Below are 21,307 nucleotides of genomic sequence, written 5' to 3' on the forward strand. Positions count from 1 at the left end.
CCTGACAGTGCAGTGAGCACTGCAGAACTGTCAGACCCTAAACACACACAGGCAAAGCCAGTGATGCTCCCTAATGAGAATGGAAAAGAAAACCCCTGGAAAGGGAGTGTCCATCCAAACTCAGAGTTGTTATGCTAAATAAATGTAGTTAGGTGACAGTTAAATGCCACTAATTCTGTTTAGATTTGCAGCAAATATGAGGTAATTGGCCCTGTCTTTAGAAAAAATGCATACTATTACATACTTTTCATTTGATACTTGAATCTATTAATTCTGATTTCTTCAGTCACCCAGCAGGGATTACATATTTTTTCTATACATGAACATTTAAAATCAGGAAAGAATAGCCTGCCCTTTGACAGACATTGAGGAAGGTCATAGTTTTCCTTTTGATTGCTGGCACTGAAAGTGCAAGGTGAGTGAAACTTAACAATTCTTTTGACTTCTGTTGTGCCATAGTATTAAATAACTGTTAAAAAGGAGCAACAAGTGCAGCATTCACAAGTAGCTAAGAGGGAATTAGAAATTTGTCAAACTCCTGTCAAGAAATGTAGTTCACATCAGGAGCAACCAGTTTATTAATTTTGCTGGAGTCGACAGACTTTTCTCCAGAGTGTTCTCCACTTTCCTGAAATAAGTTTAGTGATTTAAACTCAACTCTCCAGGGATCCTGGCTCTGAAGGAGTCTGAAATGTTGAAGTGCTACTTGTGCTATATTCAAGTCTCGAATTTTGCATGAGCTTCTAGCACAAATCCTTTCTCTCCCTGTTTTCCCCTCATTCATCACAGCTGTTGAAGACATAATAGAATCTTACTTCTTTTCCTCAGGAGAGCAAAGCAATGAGAAGTTGAGACTCGACCTCAGTATATTTTGATATTAAAAAAAAAGAGAGAGTTACTGTGATAGGAGACAACCTCAGAAGAATACTGAAAGGCAAATGTACAAGCACTTTGGAGTGAAAGTATTCTGGGACTGCTAAAGTAATGTGTGAGAAATTGATTGTTCTAGATCACAAATATTACCTTATAAATACTTTGCAGAAAAGCAGAGCAAAGAAAACATGATCTGTATTCAAAATATTGATCACCTTTCAAATAAACTTAAAATAATCTGGTTATATCAGGAACCTGATACCCAAAGCTGGCTCCATTTGATGCATAATGGGGCAGTTTTATCCAAGATGTTAAATAGATGAAAGTCATTGTGGTGAACAAAGGAATTTAGCCAGCCTAATGCACTTTTTGATTTTGAAAGGGGTTGCAGGGAGGAATATCCACCATATGAGACAGCTGTCGTTTTAAATCCCGTAGAAATCTACAAAACAACACTGAATCCTCTGTAGTCAGTGTGGGATTATCTGTTTTACACTACAGGATGATTGGAAGAACATTCAATAAACATTTATTTTCTGTGTATTCATTGTGAGTTCTTAGCACATAATAATGCTGTGTCTGTAGCACACTATTACAGGAGCTACTTCTAAAACAGAGGCCAAAATTTGATTTCTAAAATACATCTGGTAGCAGAATGAGATGCACATTAAAATTCTGGTGCTCAGACACGTTAGATTGGTTATTTTGTAGTATCTCAGTCATCTTGATGAAGTCATGAACTGATTGTGAAAGATGTAGTGAGAAAATTCTTGTTTGGGGAGTTTTTAAATGAAGATTGCTGCTATAAGGCAGGCAGCCCAGTTTATAAAAACATGACTTGTAGTTATGTAACTACTTAGCTTCTGTTTCTTTTCTGTAAACTGCAGGTAGGGTTTGGCTTTTGGGGATATATAAGCACTAACTTGATGATGGGAAGTACTGCAAACAAGCCAACCCAGTAACACCAAGGAAAACACTCTACCATGGTAATTGCCTGCATTTTTAGTGTGGGAAGAATCTTAGTATTTTGAGATTTGCCTGAGTGTCATTGTTGGGGGTTTTTGTTCATTTGTACTTTTTTTCCTGAATTCCTCACGTCTTTGCAGAGATTACATCTCTGCCTGTAGTCAGTCACAAGAGTGACTTGGTGAGGTGCCATTGCCCAGGTTGATTGTCAGTCAGAGAAGGAATTGACCAAAAACAAAATAAATGCTGCCAGCTTGCGAGCAGCTCACCTTGTATGATATTCCTGCTTGTTCTCCAAAGTGAACCTGGACTTTATTGTGGCTAAATTTGGATCAGAGGTGTCCCCGAGTGACTTGGATGTCAGAGCAAATGGGGTTGATAAATCACTTGGTGGTGTCCTTCACCCGTGCTTGGCAGAGAAGCCCCCTCAGTGCACTGGGGGGATTGTGCTGCTCCAAATGCCATCTCTCAGGTAAATACACAGCAAGTACATATACAGCGAGTTCCAGTTATTTTCTAACTTTCCTGCATCCTTTTTCATCCCAATTTTGTAACCTGGCCAGCCTCTCTCCACTGCCATCAGCACTGTACATTTGGAAAGCCCGTGGATCTGTTTGTCATTGTAATGATCATCATCACAGAGCTGGCCAGGCTGTATTTGTAGCAGAGCAGTAGGAACTACTAAAATGTATTTATTATTATTTATTAAATTATTATTCTGTGCATGTGGCACAGAAAAAAACTTAGTGCCAAGGTGCTTTTCTCTTTGGTGTAGGCAACTTGGTGATACAAATAATATTTGTCCATTGTCTGCTCTTTGTGTGCAGTTAAAACTCTGAAGCTGAACATTTTGACATGGGTTAAGAAAATCCTGATGTATCCTACTGTGATTCCATGAGGAATTTGCCAGGAACTCCTGCCATACACCACCATCACTGGCTGCAAGGGGCACAAACAAGTAGCATTTTTGTTTGGCCACACAAAAGTATTGCTCTGCTTTGAATACATGAATAAATTGTAGGTGGTTCTCCCTTTTCACTGATGAGTGTACAAATTTCATGTCTCACAGAAGAGTGTTAGAAGAATTGTTATCTATAGTTTTTAAGCAGACATATTTTGCTTATTTTTAAGAACTCGAATACTCTTTTTTTTAAAGGTTATTCCTGAGAACCAAGCAGTTAAGACTCATGTTTGAACTGGTAATGAGTTTTTGAATTTTGAACTGACAGCAGTGTTGATGATCTCTTTATTTAAAGAGAAGAAAACCTATTTGACTTAGATCAGAAGGAGGGAAAACACTTGGATATAACTGAGCACAGGTCACCTTGCAGCCCATCTACTGACTGACTGCTTTCCATGCCAGCTTTGGCAGAGATTTATCATCATATCCTACTCATGGACAAGTCATGGACAGGTTTTCTTCTGGTCAAACATTTCCCTGGTTGTCTCTGAAGGGTCTGTGACAGCACAGAAGATCAATGGATACATTAAAACCAGCAGCTTTTATTGGAAGATATGATAGGGTAGAATAATAAGAAAAACAAGAAAAATTTTATCTGGAAGCGTGTTCTAACAGAAACCCATTTTTTTTCCTTGCCTGATGTAAGAATGTCCATCAGATAATTTTAAATTATAATGCAACGTGTTGAGCTTTGCGATGTTCTTAAATAATGAATGAATATTGCACAAATAGTGAGTAAAAAGGACTGCAGCCCTTTGATTTTGTTACACTTTGGTTTTGTTTGCATACTGAAGGAGCTTCAGCAGTCTGTGTGAGGAGGCTCACGTGGCAGATCTCGTACCTGAAGGCTCAGAATTGGGGCATTGAGGCTTCCCTTATCTCCCATCTAGAGGGACTGCCTCGAGGTGAGGGCTGGTGGCATCGGGACTGCTGCACCCTGTGGTTGTTATCTCAGCTCTGTCTCAGCTCCTGGGCCTCTCTCGGAGAATTTCAGTTCTGCTGGAAGGACACTTTGATTTCAGGCTCGGTTGGCCTGAGGTAAGGCACAGGAAGGCAGCCCCCACCCTCCACTTTGTTTGTAGCCTGACAGTTTTCTGGATTTTATGGAAATACCCTGAACTCTTGGAGGCCAGGCTCATGCTTTTAAATGTGAGGTTGTCAGTAGTCTTGAACAAAGCAGCCTGAAAGGCTTTGATAGGAGCAATGTTTAAGTGAAATGTTGCTTTGAAATGACTTGAAAAGTGTCCTTGGATGAGATGTCTGATGGGGGAGATGGGGGAGAGCAGGCAAGTGAAAAATAATTTTATTCTTCACAGTGGAGGTGCAAAGCCCCATCCCTGCCTGTGCAGGGGTGTGCACTGTGGGGACTCCAGCACACACATGGACACATGAAAGTGCTGCTGTCTGATTGTGGGGGCTCCAGCACACACATGGACACATGCAGGTGTGGCTGCTGTTTGATTGTGGGGGCTCCAGCACACACATGGACACATGCAGGTATGGCTGTTTGATTGTGGGGGCTCCAGCACACACATGGACACATGCAGGTGTGGCTGCTGTTTGATTGTGGGGGCTCCAGCACACACATGGACACATGCAGGTGTGGCTGCTGTTTGATTGTGGGGGCTCCAGCACACACATGGACACATGCAGGTGCTGCTGCTGCTGCTTGATCCTCCCAGTATCAGCAGGCAGGGAGTTTGCACAAACAGAGCTGCTTGTGTCACACTCACACCTGCTGGGACGTTTTCTCTGGCCAGGCCCCCCTGAGGCAGGACTGCAGGCAGTGAGGGGTGGCCAGCAGTGAGGATTGGCTGTGGGACCATGGCTCAGGGATAAAACTGGCACTGGAAGGCCATGGACTCAGTCATCTTGGAGCTCTTTTCCAGCCTAAATGATTGCATGATTGATTCCCCTCAGGAGACTGCACACATTGCAGAGCTTCTTGCCCTTATCTGGAATGTGAGTTAAACAAATTGTTCCAATAATGTGCTGATAGGACAGAGCCTCAGCTGAAGGGGACTCTGTTCTTTGAATGTCACAGGAAGGAACAAGTGCCGTGCTCACAGTGGTGTCTGCCATGCCCTGCCAAGGCTCTTCCGTCGCTGATAAACTCTGGGAAACAGGGGCTTGAGCAAAGATACAGCACTCAGAAATCTGGGACTGCTTTTAGGGCTGCTCACACCCTGTTTGTCCATCCCAAGGACTGGAGGGGCTTGTTTGGGTTTGTGCAGCTTTGTACATTGGCCTGGATTCTGGCCATGGAACTGTGCTGCTCTGCCAGGCTGGTGTGAAACCCTTGTGATTCACTCACTCAGTTGTGCAACAAGGAGTCATTAAAACAAAGCTGATCCGTGCTCTTCCTCTAAAGGACAGTCTTCCATACAGTTCTGAACTATCTCTGATTTCTCATCTGTGGAATACAGTGTAAATGTGGGATGGATATGTCATCTGCTCCCTGGTGACATTTGTCATGTAAGAACATTATGGCTGATAATGCAGATTCTTTGTTATTTTTTCCTAATGTAAGACACTGTTTATTTGTGAGGACAAAAATATATTAAGGCTCAGAGGGACTCTCAGTGAGGTTGTGCAAGAAGGAAGAAATGGTTAAAGTTCATATTAAGAGCAGTTTTGTATCAGAAAATCAGTTTGGAGTCTGTTAAGAATTCTCTATTTGGGAAAAGTGTAGGAAGAGCAGGGAATTCTTGTAGCTGCCAGTTGTACAGGGACAGCTCAGGACAGTGGTGACTGCTCTCTTATGAATACTCTAACTTTGAAAGAAGCCATGTGTATTCACATTTTCACTTTAAAGGTAGGGGAGGCTGTCAGCTGCTGGAAAATGAAATCATAAAATGCCTGGATGATGCAGGAAGTCACTCTCAGAAGTAGGATGCCAGTCTGAATTCCAAGGGCTAAAAAAGTCATCTACCTCAGTAAAATAATGTCAAAACATTTTTAAAACATCCTTGGGTTTTTTAATCTGTTTTTTTTCAAATACTTTGTATCTGTATTTTAGTAAATCTTCCAGAACACAATTTTTAATTTTTTTCTGTAGGTAATTCAGATACACCCGTATGATTCAAGCAGTAATGCTAAAGCAACCCTTAAAAATATAGCTGTGAATAATTTGTTAATAGAACTTAGGTACAAGGAACAGCTATGAATCTTAGGATAGAAACACAGATAGATAGAATCTATCTATTCTATCCTAGATAGAAAAACCATGGGTTTTTTTCAGTACAGAAGCACTTAGGTCAACACTGATTACCCTGACTTTGTTATATACCTATAGATTTGAGATTGTGATTGATCTAGACTTGGTGAAAAAACCTAGAACCTTGTTTCACATGGTAAGATCTGTTTCCTTTTCAATAAAAGATGTGAAAAAGTCTGGGAAAATCTGGAATGTTTAAAAACTTATGTCATCAAATTTTAAGTTGAGGGATTTTTTGAAAAGAGACATTTAGGTTTTATTTTGGAGGGCTGGTGTCATAATTTTGGAAAGCTTTCTTGTCCATACATGCCTAGTGGCTCTTGTCCTTGATCCATGCTAGCCTAGAATCTAATTTTAATTTTTTCTTGAGTGAACTGTGAGCAGTGGAGTCTAGCTTTGAAACAAAATAGTGAAATTACTTGGAGTACTTTCAGTAGTGTGTGCTGATCATCATTAACAGCTCCTCTGTCCTAGACAAGGATACTGTTTTGCTACATGATTTTATTTCAGATGTTAATTCATTTAAGTTGTGTTTGCAGTCTTTGAATATGTGTTATTTCACCTTGGTCAGTGTAAACAATAACCCCCAAGGATCACAAAATTCCTTCAAGCCAGAGCTCCATAGACTTAAATAGAAACCACTGTTAAAGTTTGTGAGAGTGAACTCCTTTCTGAATCCACCTGAATCTGTTATTCTGCCTTGCTATGTTCTCTGCAAGTGTCCCAGTGTTACACATCCTCTTCTGCCATAATTGCCAGCTTTGTGTGGTGACAGCAAAGAGGAACTGGAGTGACAGGATGAAACACAGTGGGATCCAAGCTTGTAATATGTTTTCTTTCTGATTGTACACAATATGTCAGGCAGGAGGCTTACAGTTTAAAATGTTAAGGTTTGGGGTTTTTTCCCCTTGGGATTTCCAGTCCATCCTAAAATGCCTAAGTTCCAAAATACACTAGGGACATAATGCTGGCCTGAGGGGAGGGTAGGGGAAAGTTAAAAAATCCCAAACCTGTATTGATGCACACACCCACATGTGCAAAGCATCTCCCACCCATGGCACCTGCAGAATGTCATCAGAGCAGTGTGGATCACCTGCCTGGGACACAGAGAGCAGCCAGAGCAAACTCGGTGCTGCTTAACACAGGTCCTGGGGGGGGCTGGGAGCTCTGCTGGTGATGCCTCTGTTTATCCATCCACACTTCTGAGGGACAGCTTTCTTGGAGGTTTAAGAAAATGATACTCAAGAATATTCTTTGATATTTTGCAGAGTAATGTATTCTCCCAGACAAAGACCTTTTTACTTATCTTTCTGTACATCAAAGTGTGATTTCCCCTTGAAATGCGGGGAGCTGACAACTGTACAACAGCAGCAGGGATCTGGGTTCACAGAGTAAGCAGTGTTTCATTATGCTGCTTTATTTGGATGGGCAACTGTGAGAAATAGCTTATGATGTATAAAATATCTGAGTCTCTTTTTGTACTTTAAGACATTGTTATCTCTATTTGAAGTTGGCTAGTGAAGGTCAGTCAGGCTAACTGCTTGCAAAAGAATATCCTGTCTCTGTTGGTAGATACTCTTTTCAAAGTTCATTGCATCCAGCAAGCTATTTTTGTAAATACCACCCATCATGGCAAATTACATACTGTTAGTGGGAGGGGAAAGGCAATGGTGCTGAAGTTCTTTTCATTTAAAAAAAAAATCAATTGTTGTTGTAAAGAACAGTGCATAGCCACGATGAAAAGCGTAAGAAGTTAATTTGTTTCAGATTTGGTGTTGATGAGGAATGTCAAATTGCACTGCGGAAGTGATGCATTCTGTGATAACTGTAATACTGAAACTTTCACTCACTGATAACCATGGCACTGATAGATTGTGATATTTTCATGACATTTCCTTTGCTTTACTTTGAAGTCTAGTTGGTTAAGTCAGGAAGTCTTTCTGTATTAGCAACACTGAAGTTACAGTGTTGTTTCTTCCTCTCTGTATGCTTTTTATATTTGTTGTTCAGAGATTATGGAATGCTGGCAGTGTAGGAGAGTGCTAATACTGGCAAGCAGTCACTCACTTCTCCAGCCTATCACATATTGAAATGAAACCCATTTAAAAATGGGATTTTTTTATTAACTAACATTCTTTTAAGGAATCAGTAACTTCTTTGTGCTCTGCTTATTAAAAATAAGTCTGTCTTTCAGTGGTGTGTTGGGTTTAGTTTTATTCTGTGGGGTCTACTCAAACACCATACTCTACTACATAAACTGATGGTCCTCAGAAATATTTACAAACATGAGCAATCCTTGGTAATTGTGCTTGATCTTGTGAAGACAATTCCTGGTGTGTGCTGGACTTGCAGAATTGGTTTCTCAAGAGACCCTGTTGATTTTGGGGGCTGATGCATTGGCTGCACAGGAGAGGCATTCACATGTAGATGCAAGTGGGATGCAGCCCTGGCCCAGAGAGAGCCACAGTCCTGTAACTCCCCCTTTTTTCATTAAATGGTTTTCTGACTGATTTTTATTTCCACACACACTCATTTCTACTTTATTATTACCTACCTTGGATGTTCTGAATAGCAGTCATTGGCTTCCTGCAGTGCAACTAAACCTGATCACAGTGTTGCATCTTCAGTGTTTATATTTAAATCACTAGTTATAATGTATCTTACAATACAAGATACATAGTATAATATACATATAATATGCATATAATATAATACAATATGCAATTAATATAATATGCTAAAATCTAATCTGCATTATAACTAAGATCTTACATACAATTTAGGTAACTTTGGATATGCTGGTACCTTTTTGCTCAGTGTTGCGTCTTCAATGTTTATTTACTATGTTTATTTACTATGTTTATTTACTAATTTACAATGTTAATTCACTAGTTATAATGTATCTTATAAGATATATAGTGTAATATACATTATATATAATATACATATAATATACTAAAATACATTACATTGTAAATATAATATAGATACATTAAATAATAATTTAGATACATAAAATATAGATACATTATAACTAAGATTTTATATATAATTTATATATATAACTTTTTGGATATGCTGGTACCTTTTTGCTCAGTTTTTCTGTCGCTTAGATTTACCTGTGTGAAAAGGTAAAACTTCATAATTTATTTTACATCAGTGAAGATTACTGATTAATTTAAAGGTAATCCTGTTGAACTCACTGGCAGCATTTATCCTTGTTCCACCAGATTGCAGCTACTTAAAAACCACAGCTCAAAGCAAAATACTTTGTTTTCAATGCAACCACCAGTGGAATGTTGAAGGCAATGCAAAAATATCTACCTCTAAGCTGTTGCTTTAAAAGGTTATCTAAAAATATCTGCATAAACCAGCTAAAAGGTTTTACCAGATGATAATCAGTAATTATTATGGAAACATCTGATTTGGAAAAACCCACTACGCATCTCACATTTAAAAAAAAAAAAAAGGTAGAAAAATCTGAGCAGTAATATTTCCATCAGTGCAGTGTTTCATGTACCAGGGAAAGTGGGTCCTCAGTCAGCGAATACAGCTAAGTCTGTTTTGTGCTGTGGCAAATCCCATTGTGAAGAGGCTGTGAGTAATCAGAAGTGACAGCATAAGCACTTTCTGTTCAAAGTGATTTTACAGAAAGCATTATTTTCTGAGAAAAGTACACATATGGCTCCCATAATGCTGAAAGAGCACTGCTGTATCCATTTATTAGCACTAGTGTTGGGAGAGGAAGTTTTGCAAATGATGTTCAGATTTAAGACCTTTTCTTCTTTATGCATTTCCATTGCATAAAACATCCTTAAAATCATAGGAATCAGACAGATAGGCAAGGGCAAGGCAGGAGGGTCTGCCAAGGGATGTTAGGGCAGTTTGTGAAGATGAGGATGCTGATGCTCAGGGGTCACTCAAGGAGTCAAACAGCAGCAAAAATGCTCTTTTTGCTGGAAGAGCCAATGGGCCAAGAGCAGCTGTAATTTCCAGTTCACAGGGTGAGCCAGACCCTTGAAAGGACCTGGAGAGAGGGGTTTGCACTCATCCCAAGCCCTGCATGAATCCCATGAATGCATTTTGATGAAGGTGCCTCAGACCTCTCTGCTCCTTCTCCCTCAGGCCCAGTTGTTGCCCTGAGCTGCTGTTGCTGTCACAGGGCTCCCCTCCTTGGCACACCCCTGTCCTGCCCTGTCCCCTCCCCTGAGCCAGCCAATAGTGCTGGGACTGCAGTGAAAACCCAAGAGGTTTTGCTCTTAAAAATTATCAATTTAAAGGATGAGTTTTCCCCTTGTAGTAGATAGTTGTATCTAAAGGGGTTTATTTTTGTTGTGTTTGGGGTTTGGTTTTGTTGCTTACCTTGGCTCTACAGTTTGTGGCTGTAACAAATATGATTCCTTTGTAAGGCATGTGCAGGTTTGGCCAGGGCCTTTCAATTTGAGTTAACACACATGTATAGTCAAGTTCTACTATTCTGATTTCTGTAAATTGCTTACCAGTTTTGCACATTTGCAAAACTGCCCAAAGGAACTACTGAGAACTTCACTTCCCAAAGCCCGAAGCCTCTTAACTTTTCAGGGAAAGCAAAGGTCCCAGTGCTCACTCTTGTAGAGCTTGGTAGTTAAAAACCAAAATGCCAACAGCAACATAAGTGTGATTTTAAAAAAAGTCCTCATGACAGTTATGTCAAACTTGATAGCTCAATATTTGGGATTGGCACTAGGGTTTTATATGTCTATCAAAACCATGAATAATTTGAAAGCTGTTTGCTTTGGAAGTTAGCTCTGTGTTTGCAAATAAGGTGTCTTCATTTTTCTGAGTTATTGTAATTTGCTGCCTCTCTTAGATGCTCCACAACCAAGAAGCCTGAATAAGTCTATTTCCTTCCACAGTGATTTGTTTTGGAAAAGATGGTTGAAGGAGTTGCAGGGTAGCAAAGGAAATTCAGCTCTCTCCCTTTCTCATGAATATTAAGGCAGACAATCCCAATTCCAAAATTTCATTACAGGCCTCGATCACAAATGAAATGTTTCAAATACTTTTACTGCTTCCAGTAACCTCCTTCTCATCATCTCATAAAATTACCCCCAAGGAGAGTGAAGCCTAAATACTGATGGGTCTGAGTATGTCACCAGTTATCTACTAAAGTGGAGACAATATTGTTTGTATTCAAGCATGAATTCCAATGACATTTAACAGAGTTAATTTTATCTTTCTTTGGTATTACGAATTTTGCCTCATTCTGTTCACTCTGTTGCTTTCTTTGAAATGCCTCTCAGATTTCACTGGCACTGGACCATCCTTGGTGATTGCTGCCACATGCCTGTCTAGCATGAAAACATCTTTATTACTTCAGAAAGTCTATCTTTAACGGCTTGGAGATATTTGCATCTGGCTTGGAATCCTGACAAGCAATAGTCATATTGAGAGAGCTGTTTGTTTGGTTTTCATGAGCATAAGCTGCAGCTTGCATTCAAGGAACGGCTTGAACTTAATGGCACAGCAAATGACTTGTGCTGCTCAGATCCCTGGGTGCTGTAATGGGAGTGGGGGAACATTTCTGGCCATGGAAAATAAAGGAGGCTTCCATAGCATTACTGGTATCTTCTTTTTGTGTCAGCTCCAGTTTGAAGCCAGCAGTGGGGAGATTTGCATTGCAGCAACCAAGCTGAAGCAATGCATGTTGAAACATTACTGGGGAGGTGTAAGGAGAGAATGTACCACAAAATCTTCACACAGAGGGGAGATCCTTCCACCTTGAACGTACAGATCATGGCAATTTTCATTCCTCCTTTAGAGTGGCTGCTGTGTTTCTGATAAAATAGATTAATGATGAATTATATGTCAGAAGCATTTACTCAGTGGTTGCTTTGCTAACACCGGTGTCGTTTCTTCCCTACAGGTATTTCTGTAACAAAGAAGACTCATACATGTAAGTAACACCTTTTGATTTGCCCTTCTCTCACAAACGAAATTTCTGTTAGGCCATGCTGTGGTGCTCAGACTAATTGGTGTTAGTCTGGCCTGAGAAAGCTCCATTTTAAAAATTCTGGTGTTTTTTCTGCCTTAGGGGTTTCAGTCCTCTCCCAAAGTGTTGTTGGATGTAGAGTGTGTGTCTGTATATGTGGTACTCACATGTCTGCAAAGTCAGAGGGCAGAAAAAGAAAGTTGTGAGGAAAGGCAGAATTGCTTACTGTACTACATCTGCCTTACAGCTGGGTGATAATTAACATATCCAGAAAATGCAGGTGAGGAGAATGGCTATTACATATTTTATGTCTATTACATATGCAGTATGATTCAAATCAAAATAATTTAATTGTACATCTTCTGTCTCTCCCTATGCACTAATCTGTGAGATAACTCATTCTCTGCCTGTGCTTAAGGAACTTGCTGAACAACTGGAGGTTCTTGTTTTGCTCTCAGCCATATAAGCAAGCAGCCCCCATAAGTGGTGACCTTGGAAATGGCTGTGGATGTGTGCATTTACTTACATATACATTTATTCCAAATCCTCTTCAAAGACATCATTTCTGGGGATCAACTCTTATCTATCCCGCAGGGAGCTCGAAGCACAGTTCTGAGGAAAAGCTGGGATTTGTAGCTGAAGGAGTGTGTTGAGATTCTTCAGATACTGTCTGTGGAGGTTTGGCAATTTGGTAGTGCAGGAATTGTACTTGCCCAGGATATGAAACAGGAGTAGGCTAAAGCTGAGGCTATTACTCCCATGAAAGCCTTCTTACAAAACAGGTGCTGGGCTGCTCAAAATTTACAAATATATATGCATTTTATGTATTTTGAAGTATTTTCACCACAGCTTTCGAGGATGTCACAAAGTGTCTTACATGTATTCGTATTTCATTCCTGGTTTTATAATACTCCTGGAGTGAAAAATCTGACTTGAGATGATGAAATCTCTCTGTGTAGAGTTAAAAAGCAGATTTGAGAATTTCAAATGAGAAGCGGATTCATGTGAGTTTTGAAACAAATTTTAAATGTCTCAAACTTTTAGAGCATGATGGTCCTGCTTTGCCTCGGTGGGCTTGCTGCTTAAAGCATCCTGAGGGCCTCTTTGGCTGAGCAGTGGTTTTGTTGAAGTCAAGGAGAGCTCCAGGCAGGCAGCTGAGGGCAGAATGCCACCCCGGTGTTTTTGGGGAATGTTGGAGCTCCTGCTGGCTGGCACTGGCAGCTCAGGGCACTGGAGTGCTCTGTGTACCTGCAGGCCAGCAGTGCCCGGCCTTGCCCACGGGGGCAGCCCCTGTCTGGAGGTGCTGGGTGCTTGTGCCAGCCCAGTGCTCAGTGCAGGTGAGTGTTGGTTTGGGAATCAGCCAAAACCCCCTGGCTTTTGTACAGCAGTGCCTCGAGCTGACCCACAGAGCCACGGCCCCAGCTTTGGGAATGTTGCAGGGAAGATGAAGCAGGGAGCACAGAGCTGGGGAGCTCAGGAAACAGCTCCTCAGCCACCCCAAACTGGTGCAGTGTTGTCACCCTGGATCTCAGCTGAAGCAGTTTCAGGCCTGTGATGAAAAAAAGATGTGTTTCTCAACTGTGAGAGATGATTAGTAGTGCTCACCATCCAAGGCCTTTCATCTAGTTCAAACAGAAATTAGGGTCCCAGTGTCTTTCATGTTGGGAACTCTGTGCTTTTCTAAGAGAGCTGTCAAAGAGTAGTTCCCCGATTTGTTAATCAGTTGTCATGCAATTGCTGAAGCATGAACAGAAAAGTTGCCTGAATAATGGGAAGATAAGCTTGCCCATTAAGCAGGGATTAAAATAGAAGGAGCAATAGGCTGTAATTGGCATGATGAAAATGTAAGCTACGTTTGCTAGCAAATATGTATGAGGTTTCATTCTGTTTTGGTTGAAGTTCGTTTAGGATTCATTCCTGTTATGACAAATTCTCTTAGAGTAGGAATGGATGTAAATTGTGCATCTTTGGCATTTCAGCACCACGTACAATAAGCTTTTTTTCCCCCTTGTTGCCTAGAATTAGGGTTTTTAATTGAATAGAAAAAGCTAATAAAATTTACAGTTTTGGAAGGAGTTAGAAAAAATAATATAAACACCCAAATAGAAGCATTACAAAGTCTGAGTTGTTAACAACTGCAAATGACAGAGAAAGAGTTTGTGCACCAAGATATGCTCTAGAATTTGCCTATCACTTGTATCAGAATAAATAATTTATCCAAATGAAGTTATGTAGAGTTAAGATTTCTGCAAAGAAATTTCAAGAAACATTCTTGCAAACACTTTGTGTAGTGTTATGCCTGCTTTGATTTTTAGAAATATAGATGAAATTGCCTTATTCCAGTTTTACAATGTGTGGCATATGAGGGTGTTGACTGACTGTAAACTACCACTTATTTCTAATGAGCTGTGATTTAATTAGGGAGAAAGAAATGGAGTGGAGAAAATGAGTGGAAAAGAGGAAAGAAATTAGTAGAGAAAAAAAAATGTTTTTAACATAATGCCAGAAAGTTTGATACATGATGCATTTCAAACATCCAATTAATCCTTTTCAGACTTCATTGAGTTTTGCAGGTTTTGAAATTGGTGGGGATCTGTATCCAGTACTTAATTTTTCCTGGGTTTATTGTTTGAGGGTCTGGGTACATATTATCCCCTTTGTGACATTAGTCTGTGACAAAGGTGACCAGTCAGCTGAAACTGAACTCCTGTGCTGATGGCAGGTGCTCGGGTAGGTCTGAATCCAGCAAGAGATTAATATTTGTACACATGCAGTATAGTAGTGCTGAAGAAATGCAGGACTTTCATAATATAACTATCTAAATAAAACCTGAGAGATTTTTATCCTTTTTGATGCATTTCTCCAAGTATTCTACTTCATTGGTGCTTCTCCACATTTCCCTTTATTACAGTTTAATTGTTTCAAAATCTGACACTTAAACAGGGAGTGCAATAGTCTTCCAAGGAGCACTAAGGGGATAAATGTTATCCACCCCAAAATGCCCTTCTCTGCTCAGTTCAAGTTTAAGATTAAACAGCCTTTTGAAGAAAAAAATACATGCCTTCTGTCTGTTTGTAGAATAATTCTCTTGAGCTCACAAGGCTATTTGTCAGTGTTAGCCATCACTTTAGATAAGCTGTAGTGTGTCAGATGGTAGAGGACAAGTGCTGTCTCATCTTCCATACAAAGTGGGACTTCTGGTCTTTCAGTTCTTTTTGACTCGAGAAAGACATGACTGACATTTAGATTCTTTTCTGATCATTTGATTGGCAGTAATATTTGTAAAACAGCCCTCTTCCTGCCATGTCTCATGTTCTGAAGAGAAAAGTACTGCAAGTGAATTGTAACTTTGCACAACTTCACCCTTTTTGCAAATTCAGAAAGGCATCATTGTCTCAGTGATGATAAAAATGTGAAATTCTGGGAAACTGAAGGCTGCAAAGGACCTGGCTTTTAGCACTGACCCACTGGGCTTTAGGCTGTCCTGAAGTGTGGAGTATTTTGTTTCTGGCATTTTAAATCTAAGTCTTGCCACACTCCATGTAATTAGTTTCATGGCCTCTACCAGACCACTTGTGACTCAGCTGTCACACAAATCAATCACATTATTTTTCTTCAGGTCCCTGTTTTATCTTGGGCACTGACTTTGTTAAATGAGTTTGAACTTGCCTCTCAAAGCAAGGGGTTTCTGCAGATGCAGAAGGGGAGTGTTGCACTGATTCAGGCTGTAAGGGAACCTTCTTCCTCTCACTGTTTGGGTTGTGAGGAGCCACAACCCAAAGTTAGGAGCTTTGAAGGAGTTGGATTGCATAGCTGGAGTTCACATCTGCACTGATGGCCAGACACATTCAGTCATTTGCTTACCTTGCATTGGTAGGACAGTAAAAGCTGCATCAATTTTACAGCCTTCCTGACAGATTTCTGTCCAGAGCTCCTTTGCAATGTTGTTTCACAGCAGGAAAGCACAAGAACCCCTGGCTCTGAGTGACACCCACCCATCAGAGCAGAGCTGGGGCCTGCAGGGCTGCTCTTACCTGGTGCTGCTTTGAACTGGGGGCTGCTCACTGGCTTCAGCTTTCTGGGGATAGTGCACCTGCAGTTCACTGTCACCAGTGTGGAGCATGGCTTTTCTGAGCTGAGGCCAGAAGTGACAACTGCGCCATTCATTTAGACTGAATTATCACCATTTGGAGAGAAAGAGCATGTTTCTTCTTGTGATTTATCCAGATATTTAAATTAGAGTAATTTTCATAAACAATTATGTCAGTAGGCATCTCTGTATGAATTCCTTAATGTTGGGTGAACCGTTCCTTACTTAAACTGAAATTATCCTCTCAGTTAATTTTTGACAGATAAGAAATGTTTCCAAAGCTAGATGCTGCTTTTAATGACATGAGCTCCTGCTGGAAAATTAAGTGAAAACTGTGTGGTTTTGATTTTTAGCACTAAATAAAACCATTTGCATGGGGAACTGGCAACTTTGTAGGCAAAGGATAGTAGAAGTAAACCCATCCCTTCTGCTATCTGAGATCCCAAGCTCTTTCATCCCTGGGGCTGTTCCTACACTCATCTGGCTGTAGGTGTTGGACTGAGGATGTATCTTGGCTCAGTGTCCTTCAGCAATACACAGGAACTCTGGACTAAGGGGGGAAATTCACATTTCAGGTTTACACTGGAGATGGGAAGTCTTGACTGTACCATAGGGAGGGAGGTCAGCTTGACTGCCCAGTGTGTGTGACAGAGCTGGGTGACAGAGCTCAGTGTGTGCAGCACTGTCACTGTGTGTGTGACAGAGCTCAGGGGTGCAGCACTGCCCAGTGTGTGTGTGACAGAGCTCAGTGTGTGCAGCACTGTCACTGTGTGTGTGTGTGACAGAGCTGGGTGTGCAGCACTGCCCAGTGTGTGTGTGACAGAGCTCAGTGTGTGCAGCACTGTCACTGTGTGTGTGTGTGACAGAGCTGGGTGTGCAGCACTGTCACTGTGTGTGTGTGTGACAGAGCTCAGTGTGTGCAGCACTGTCACTGTGTGTGTGTGACAGAGCTGGGTGTGCAGCACTGCCCAGTGTGTGTGTGTGACAGAGCTCAGTGTGTGCAGCACTGTCACTGTGTGTGTGTGACAGAGCTCAGTGTGTACAGCACTGTCACTGTGTGTGTGTGACAGAGCTGGGTGTGCAGCACTGTCACTGTGTGTGTGACAGAGCTGGGTGTGCAGCACTGTCACTGTGTGTGTGTGACAGAGCTCAGTGTGTGCAGCACTGTCACTGTGTGTGTGACAGAGCTGGGTGTGCAGCACTGTCACTGTGTGTGTGTGACAGAGCTCAGTGTGTGCAGCACTGTCACTGTGTGTGTGTGACAGAGCTGGGTGTGCAGCACTGCCCAGTGTGTGTGTGACAGAGCTCAGTGTGTGCAGCACTGTCACTGTGTGTGTGACAGAGCTCAGTGTGTGCAGCACTGTCACTGTGTGTGTGTGACAGAGCTCAGTGTGTGCAGCACTGTCACTGTGTGTGTGTGACAGAGCTCAGTGTGTGCAGCACTGCCCAGTGTGTGTGTGACAGAGCTCAGTGTGTGCAGCACTGTCACTGTGTGTGTGACAGAGCTGGGTGTGCAGCACTGTCACTGTGTGTGTGTGACAGTGCTCAGTGTGTGCAGCACTGTCACTGTGTGTGACACTGCTCAGGGGTGCAGCACTGCCCAGTGTGTGTGTGTGACAGAGCTCAGGGTGTGCAGCACTGTCACTGTGTGTGACAGAGCTGGGTGTGCAGCACTGTCACTGTGTGTGTGTGTGACAGAGCTGGGTGTGCAGCACTGTCACTGTGTGTGTGTGACAGAGCTCAGTGTGTGCAGCACTGCCCAGTGTGTGTGTGACAGAGCTGGGTGTGCAGCACTGTCACTGTGTGTGTGTGACAGAGCTCAGTGTGTGCAGCACTGCCCAGTGTGTGTGTGTGACAGAGCTCAGTGTGTGTGACAGAGCTCAGTGTGTGCAGCACTGCCCAGTGTGTGTGTGTGACAGAGCTGGGTGTGCAGCACTGCATTGCCCTGAGCAGCCCCTGGGCCTTTCCCTGCAGTGCTGCTGCAGCACAAGGAGCCAGAAGCAGGGAATGTTGTGCCCATGGAGACAAAGGCATGCACTGAACTCTGTCCTGGGCAGAGATCCCTGCCTGCATCATGGCCTTCCTCTCCTGGCCTCTCAGCAGTTGCTAAGAGCACACTGCTTGTTAAAAATGCAGAGGCAGATTTGGGGCCGAAGACAGCTCTTCAGCTTCTCAGATATGCAGCATTTCTAGAACTGCTTTTCACCAAAGTTCTACAGGCATATATTAATGTTTGCAGCTTAATGGAACCCGAGATCCAGATTGCTCTTCTTCTCTGATTTTACTTTCCATATTGTATTTACTGCCACTGCTAAAGATTCCTCAACAATCTAGTTACTTTGTTTAATTGCATTAAAGGGAAAGCCATTGTGATTTTTTTTCTGATCTGATTTATAATTACTAATCTACTGTGCTTGTACTGCTGACTTCACCTCACATGTTTCATGTGCAGACTAAAGTAAGTAAATTTTACTTTCCCCTCACAAAACAGGAGCCTTCAGAAAACTGATGGTTAACAGGATCTGCTGTTAGCACCAAGGCCTAAAGAGAACAGGTGAAAACTAAACCCTGTCCCCTGAGGCCAATAAAATAGCTGTTTGGTCCCCTGTGTGTAACCTCCTAATAACTTTACTGGGCAGCCTTAAGATCCCTTGGGGGCTCCTCGGCAAGAGCATTCCCTCTCTTTGTTCAGATTGCTTATTAAAAATGATTTTATAATGAAGTTGCCTCAAATAGCTGCTACTTTCCTGCTTGTCCTTGAAGCACTGTTTGCCCTGATGAAGAATCTGAAGACAGCTATCTAGGGCTGTTCTCTTGCTCAAAACTTTTACTGAACTATGGCTACACTTCTTTCTTTTTCCCTTTTTATGTTTTTTTTCTTCTTTTTTTTTTAAACTTCCCTGTTGTGAGCCAAAGCAAGCCTCACCATTAGCAGCTCAAGTTTGTGCCTTTAATTCCCCTTTGAGGCCATCCCTGTGGAAGGTTTGGTTTGGTTGCCACACAAAACACTGTGTCAGTGACTTGTTTGTTGCCTGAGAGAAAATGAACGTTGCCTTCTTTTTGAGCGACCAAATTATTGAGTACAGGACCAAAGATGAAGGTATTGTCAAAAACTGAGGAGAGGAGGGAATGTTTTAAAGTTAGAAAGGATTTCTGGCTGTTTTCTGGGAGAGAGAGTACGCAGGGTAGCAATGGGTGTGGTGTGGGATGTCCATGACACGGCTGTAGGTGAAATCTGTGCATGATCTGGTTCTTCCTGGCAGTTCTGCACCAGTGAAATATTTTCTCTGTAAAAATTCCAACATTTGTGAGAGAGACCAGCCCTTTTACCCATGTGGAAACAGCCATGGGGATAGCTAAAATATCAAAAGGATTTTATTAATGTATGTTTTGTGCCCTCACAGAATAACAGGTCAGAGCTGAGCCAAACCTGTTGCCTCTGATCTTCTCTTAGCTGCCCAAAAGCTTGGCATGTGCCTGGGCCCCAAGCCTTTGGCACACTTGGAAGGAACATTTCATTTTCTCTAAGGCTGATAGAACAAGCAATTAAATGTACTGTCCTGGAAGTCCCAGGGGGAACTCTGTCTATTAGCTGCACTTGAAGATAATATCAGGTCTCTTCTCTGGTTCTGTTCTGAGTATATGGAGCAGCTTCTGTCTGTTTGGGGGTTTTGGCTGTAACCATTATTTATGGGCTTACTTTACTCTGAGTTTTCTGGTAAATACCCTCAGATATGGGTTTTGGTGCCTTTAATAATGAAGTAGTATGCAAACCAGAGCAAGGGAAAAACAGCAAATGAATTGAAAAGTAATTTTAACAAATGAAGACTGATAAGTATTTGCAAAATGTTAATAATTCAGTATGAAAATTTATTGGATTATGAATCAGATACTTCTAAATTGCAAATCAATATATTCCTGTTCTGCTCACACTTCATTTCTTTTTCTGGTTGCTCCCGTGGAAGCAGACAAGATGGGCAGAGACATTCTCTTTAATGTTTAAAAAATATTTGAAGGCCCATGTTTTAAGGAATGATGAAGTGTTAGGAGAGCATTAAGGAGTTTCTCACATTAGAGCTCTAAATTCTGTTAGTGTGGTTGATGGGCATTAAAAGATTGTGGACGTGACTAAAAAATAAATTGGAACTGTTTGTGGATGCAGGCAGTAAATACATTGGGAATGTCTGTAGTGTTCTCTTAATACCTAAGTCTTGCTTTATAAATTCATAGAAGTTGCTCTTGCATGTTTTGTACCCTTTATTTTTTCTGTCTGTTAATTCCTGAGGCTGTTCCTCTGATGTAGGAAATGGTGAATGAAGTGATGAACACCTCTGTGGTGCAATGCACTTCACCAGGGGAGTGTGGGCCTGCTCTGAGTCCTCTTGCAGCTGCCTCAGTGAATCCTCTTGGCTGAAATGTGCTTTCATCAGCCCCCTCAGCATTGCCTGCTTTTTGTTGTTTTTAACATCTCCTGTCTTTAGAATTCTTGCAGCTGTTACATGAAGTTAATGTTTCCAGCTTGATAAGAACAGCTGTCCACAATTTTGGTGTGTTTATTGGTTATACAAGAGAACTGTGTTATGGGCTGAATCTAAGCTTAAAAATATCTGATATTCTTCCCATTCTAAGACTTTAATCCAACTCTGAGAGCAGTAGGAGTTGTTCTTTGCAATGTCATTAAGTTAATTTATTTTTTTTCAGATTTTGAGTGTTTTGGGCACTAGAAAACTGACAGATGAGACTTCTCCAAATCTACTTTTGCATTCTGTATATTTTTCAATGCAAACAATGTGAAAGCAAATAGGAAGTGTTACTGCTCATGACTTTCTTTTTTAATATATGAGTTGCATATTTTGGCTCTGAATAGTCTAAGTCTAGCCAGTCTAACTGTGCTTACAGGCAAATAGTTTTGACTACATCCTTTGCAATAGCTCCCTAAGAAATAATTGTACTTTCTAAACAAGACTTGTGCAAGACCCATTTGGTTTGATTTGAACAGTTCCTTGAAGTCACTTCAATCTTTATAGAAAGGTGAATCTTTGTGAATGGATTACCACCAAATACAGCAAAGTGTTGGGACTAAATTAGCATGAAAATGAAGATTAAAACATGATCTGTATACCATTTGTTCAAACATCAAAAGTCCAAGTGGATATTTTTTCCTACAGATTTATTGCTGCTACCTTTTTTCACGCTTTGAGAAGAATCTGTGGAGCTTTCTGCTTACAT

At 41.3% G+C, this 21,307-nt stretch overlaps 1 protein-coding gene across 3 annotated transcripts in view; it reads left to right on the top strand.

The window, feature by feature from the left end:
• Positions 1 to 21,307, top strand: part of RORA (RAR related orphan receptor A) — a 350,740-nt gene that overhangs the window by 230,190 nt on the left and 99,243 nt on the right. For all 3 annotated transcript variants that reach the window (XM_074549730.1, XM_074549728.1, XM_074549732.1), the window contains one exon: positions 11,923 to 11,952. In XM_074549730.1, the coding sequence (XP_074405831.1) occupies positions 11,923 to 11,952 (30 nt within the window). The remainder of the gene's footprint in view (positions 1 to 11,922; positions 11,953 to 21,307) is intronic.

Source organism: Zonotrichia albicollis, chromosome 11 (assembly GCF_047830755.1).
Source record: "Zonotrichia albicollis isolate bZonAlb1 chromosome 11, bZonAlb1.hap1, whole genome shotgun sequence".
Lineage (NCBI taxonomy): Eukaryota > Metazoa > Chordata > Aves > Passeriformes > Passerellidae > Zonotrichia > Zonotrichia albicollis.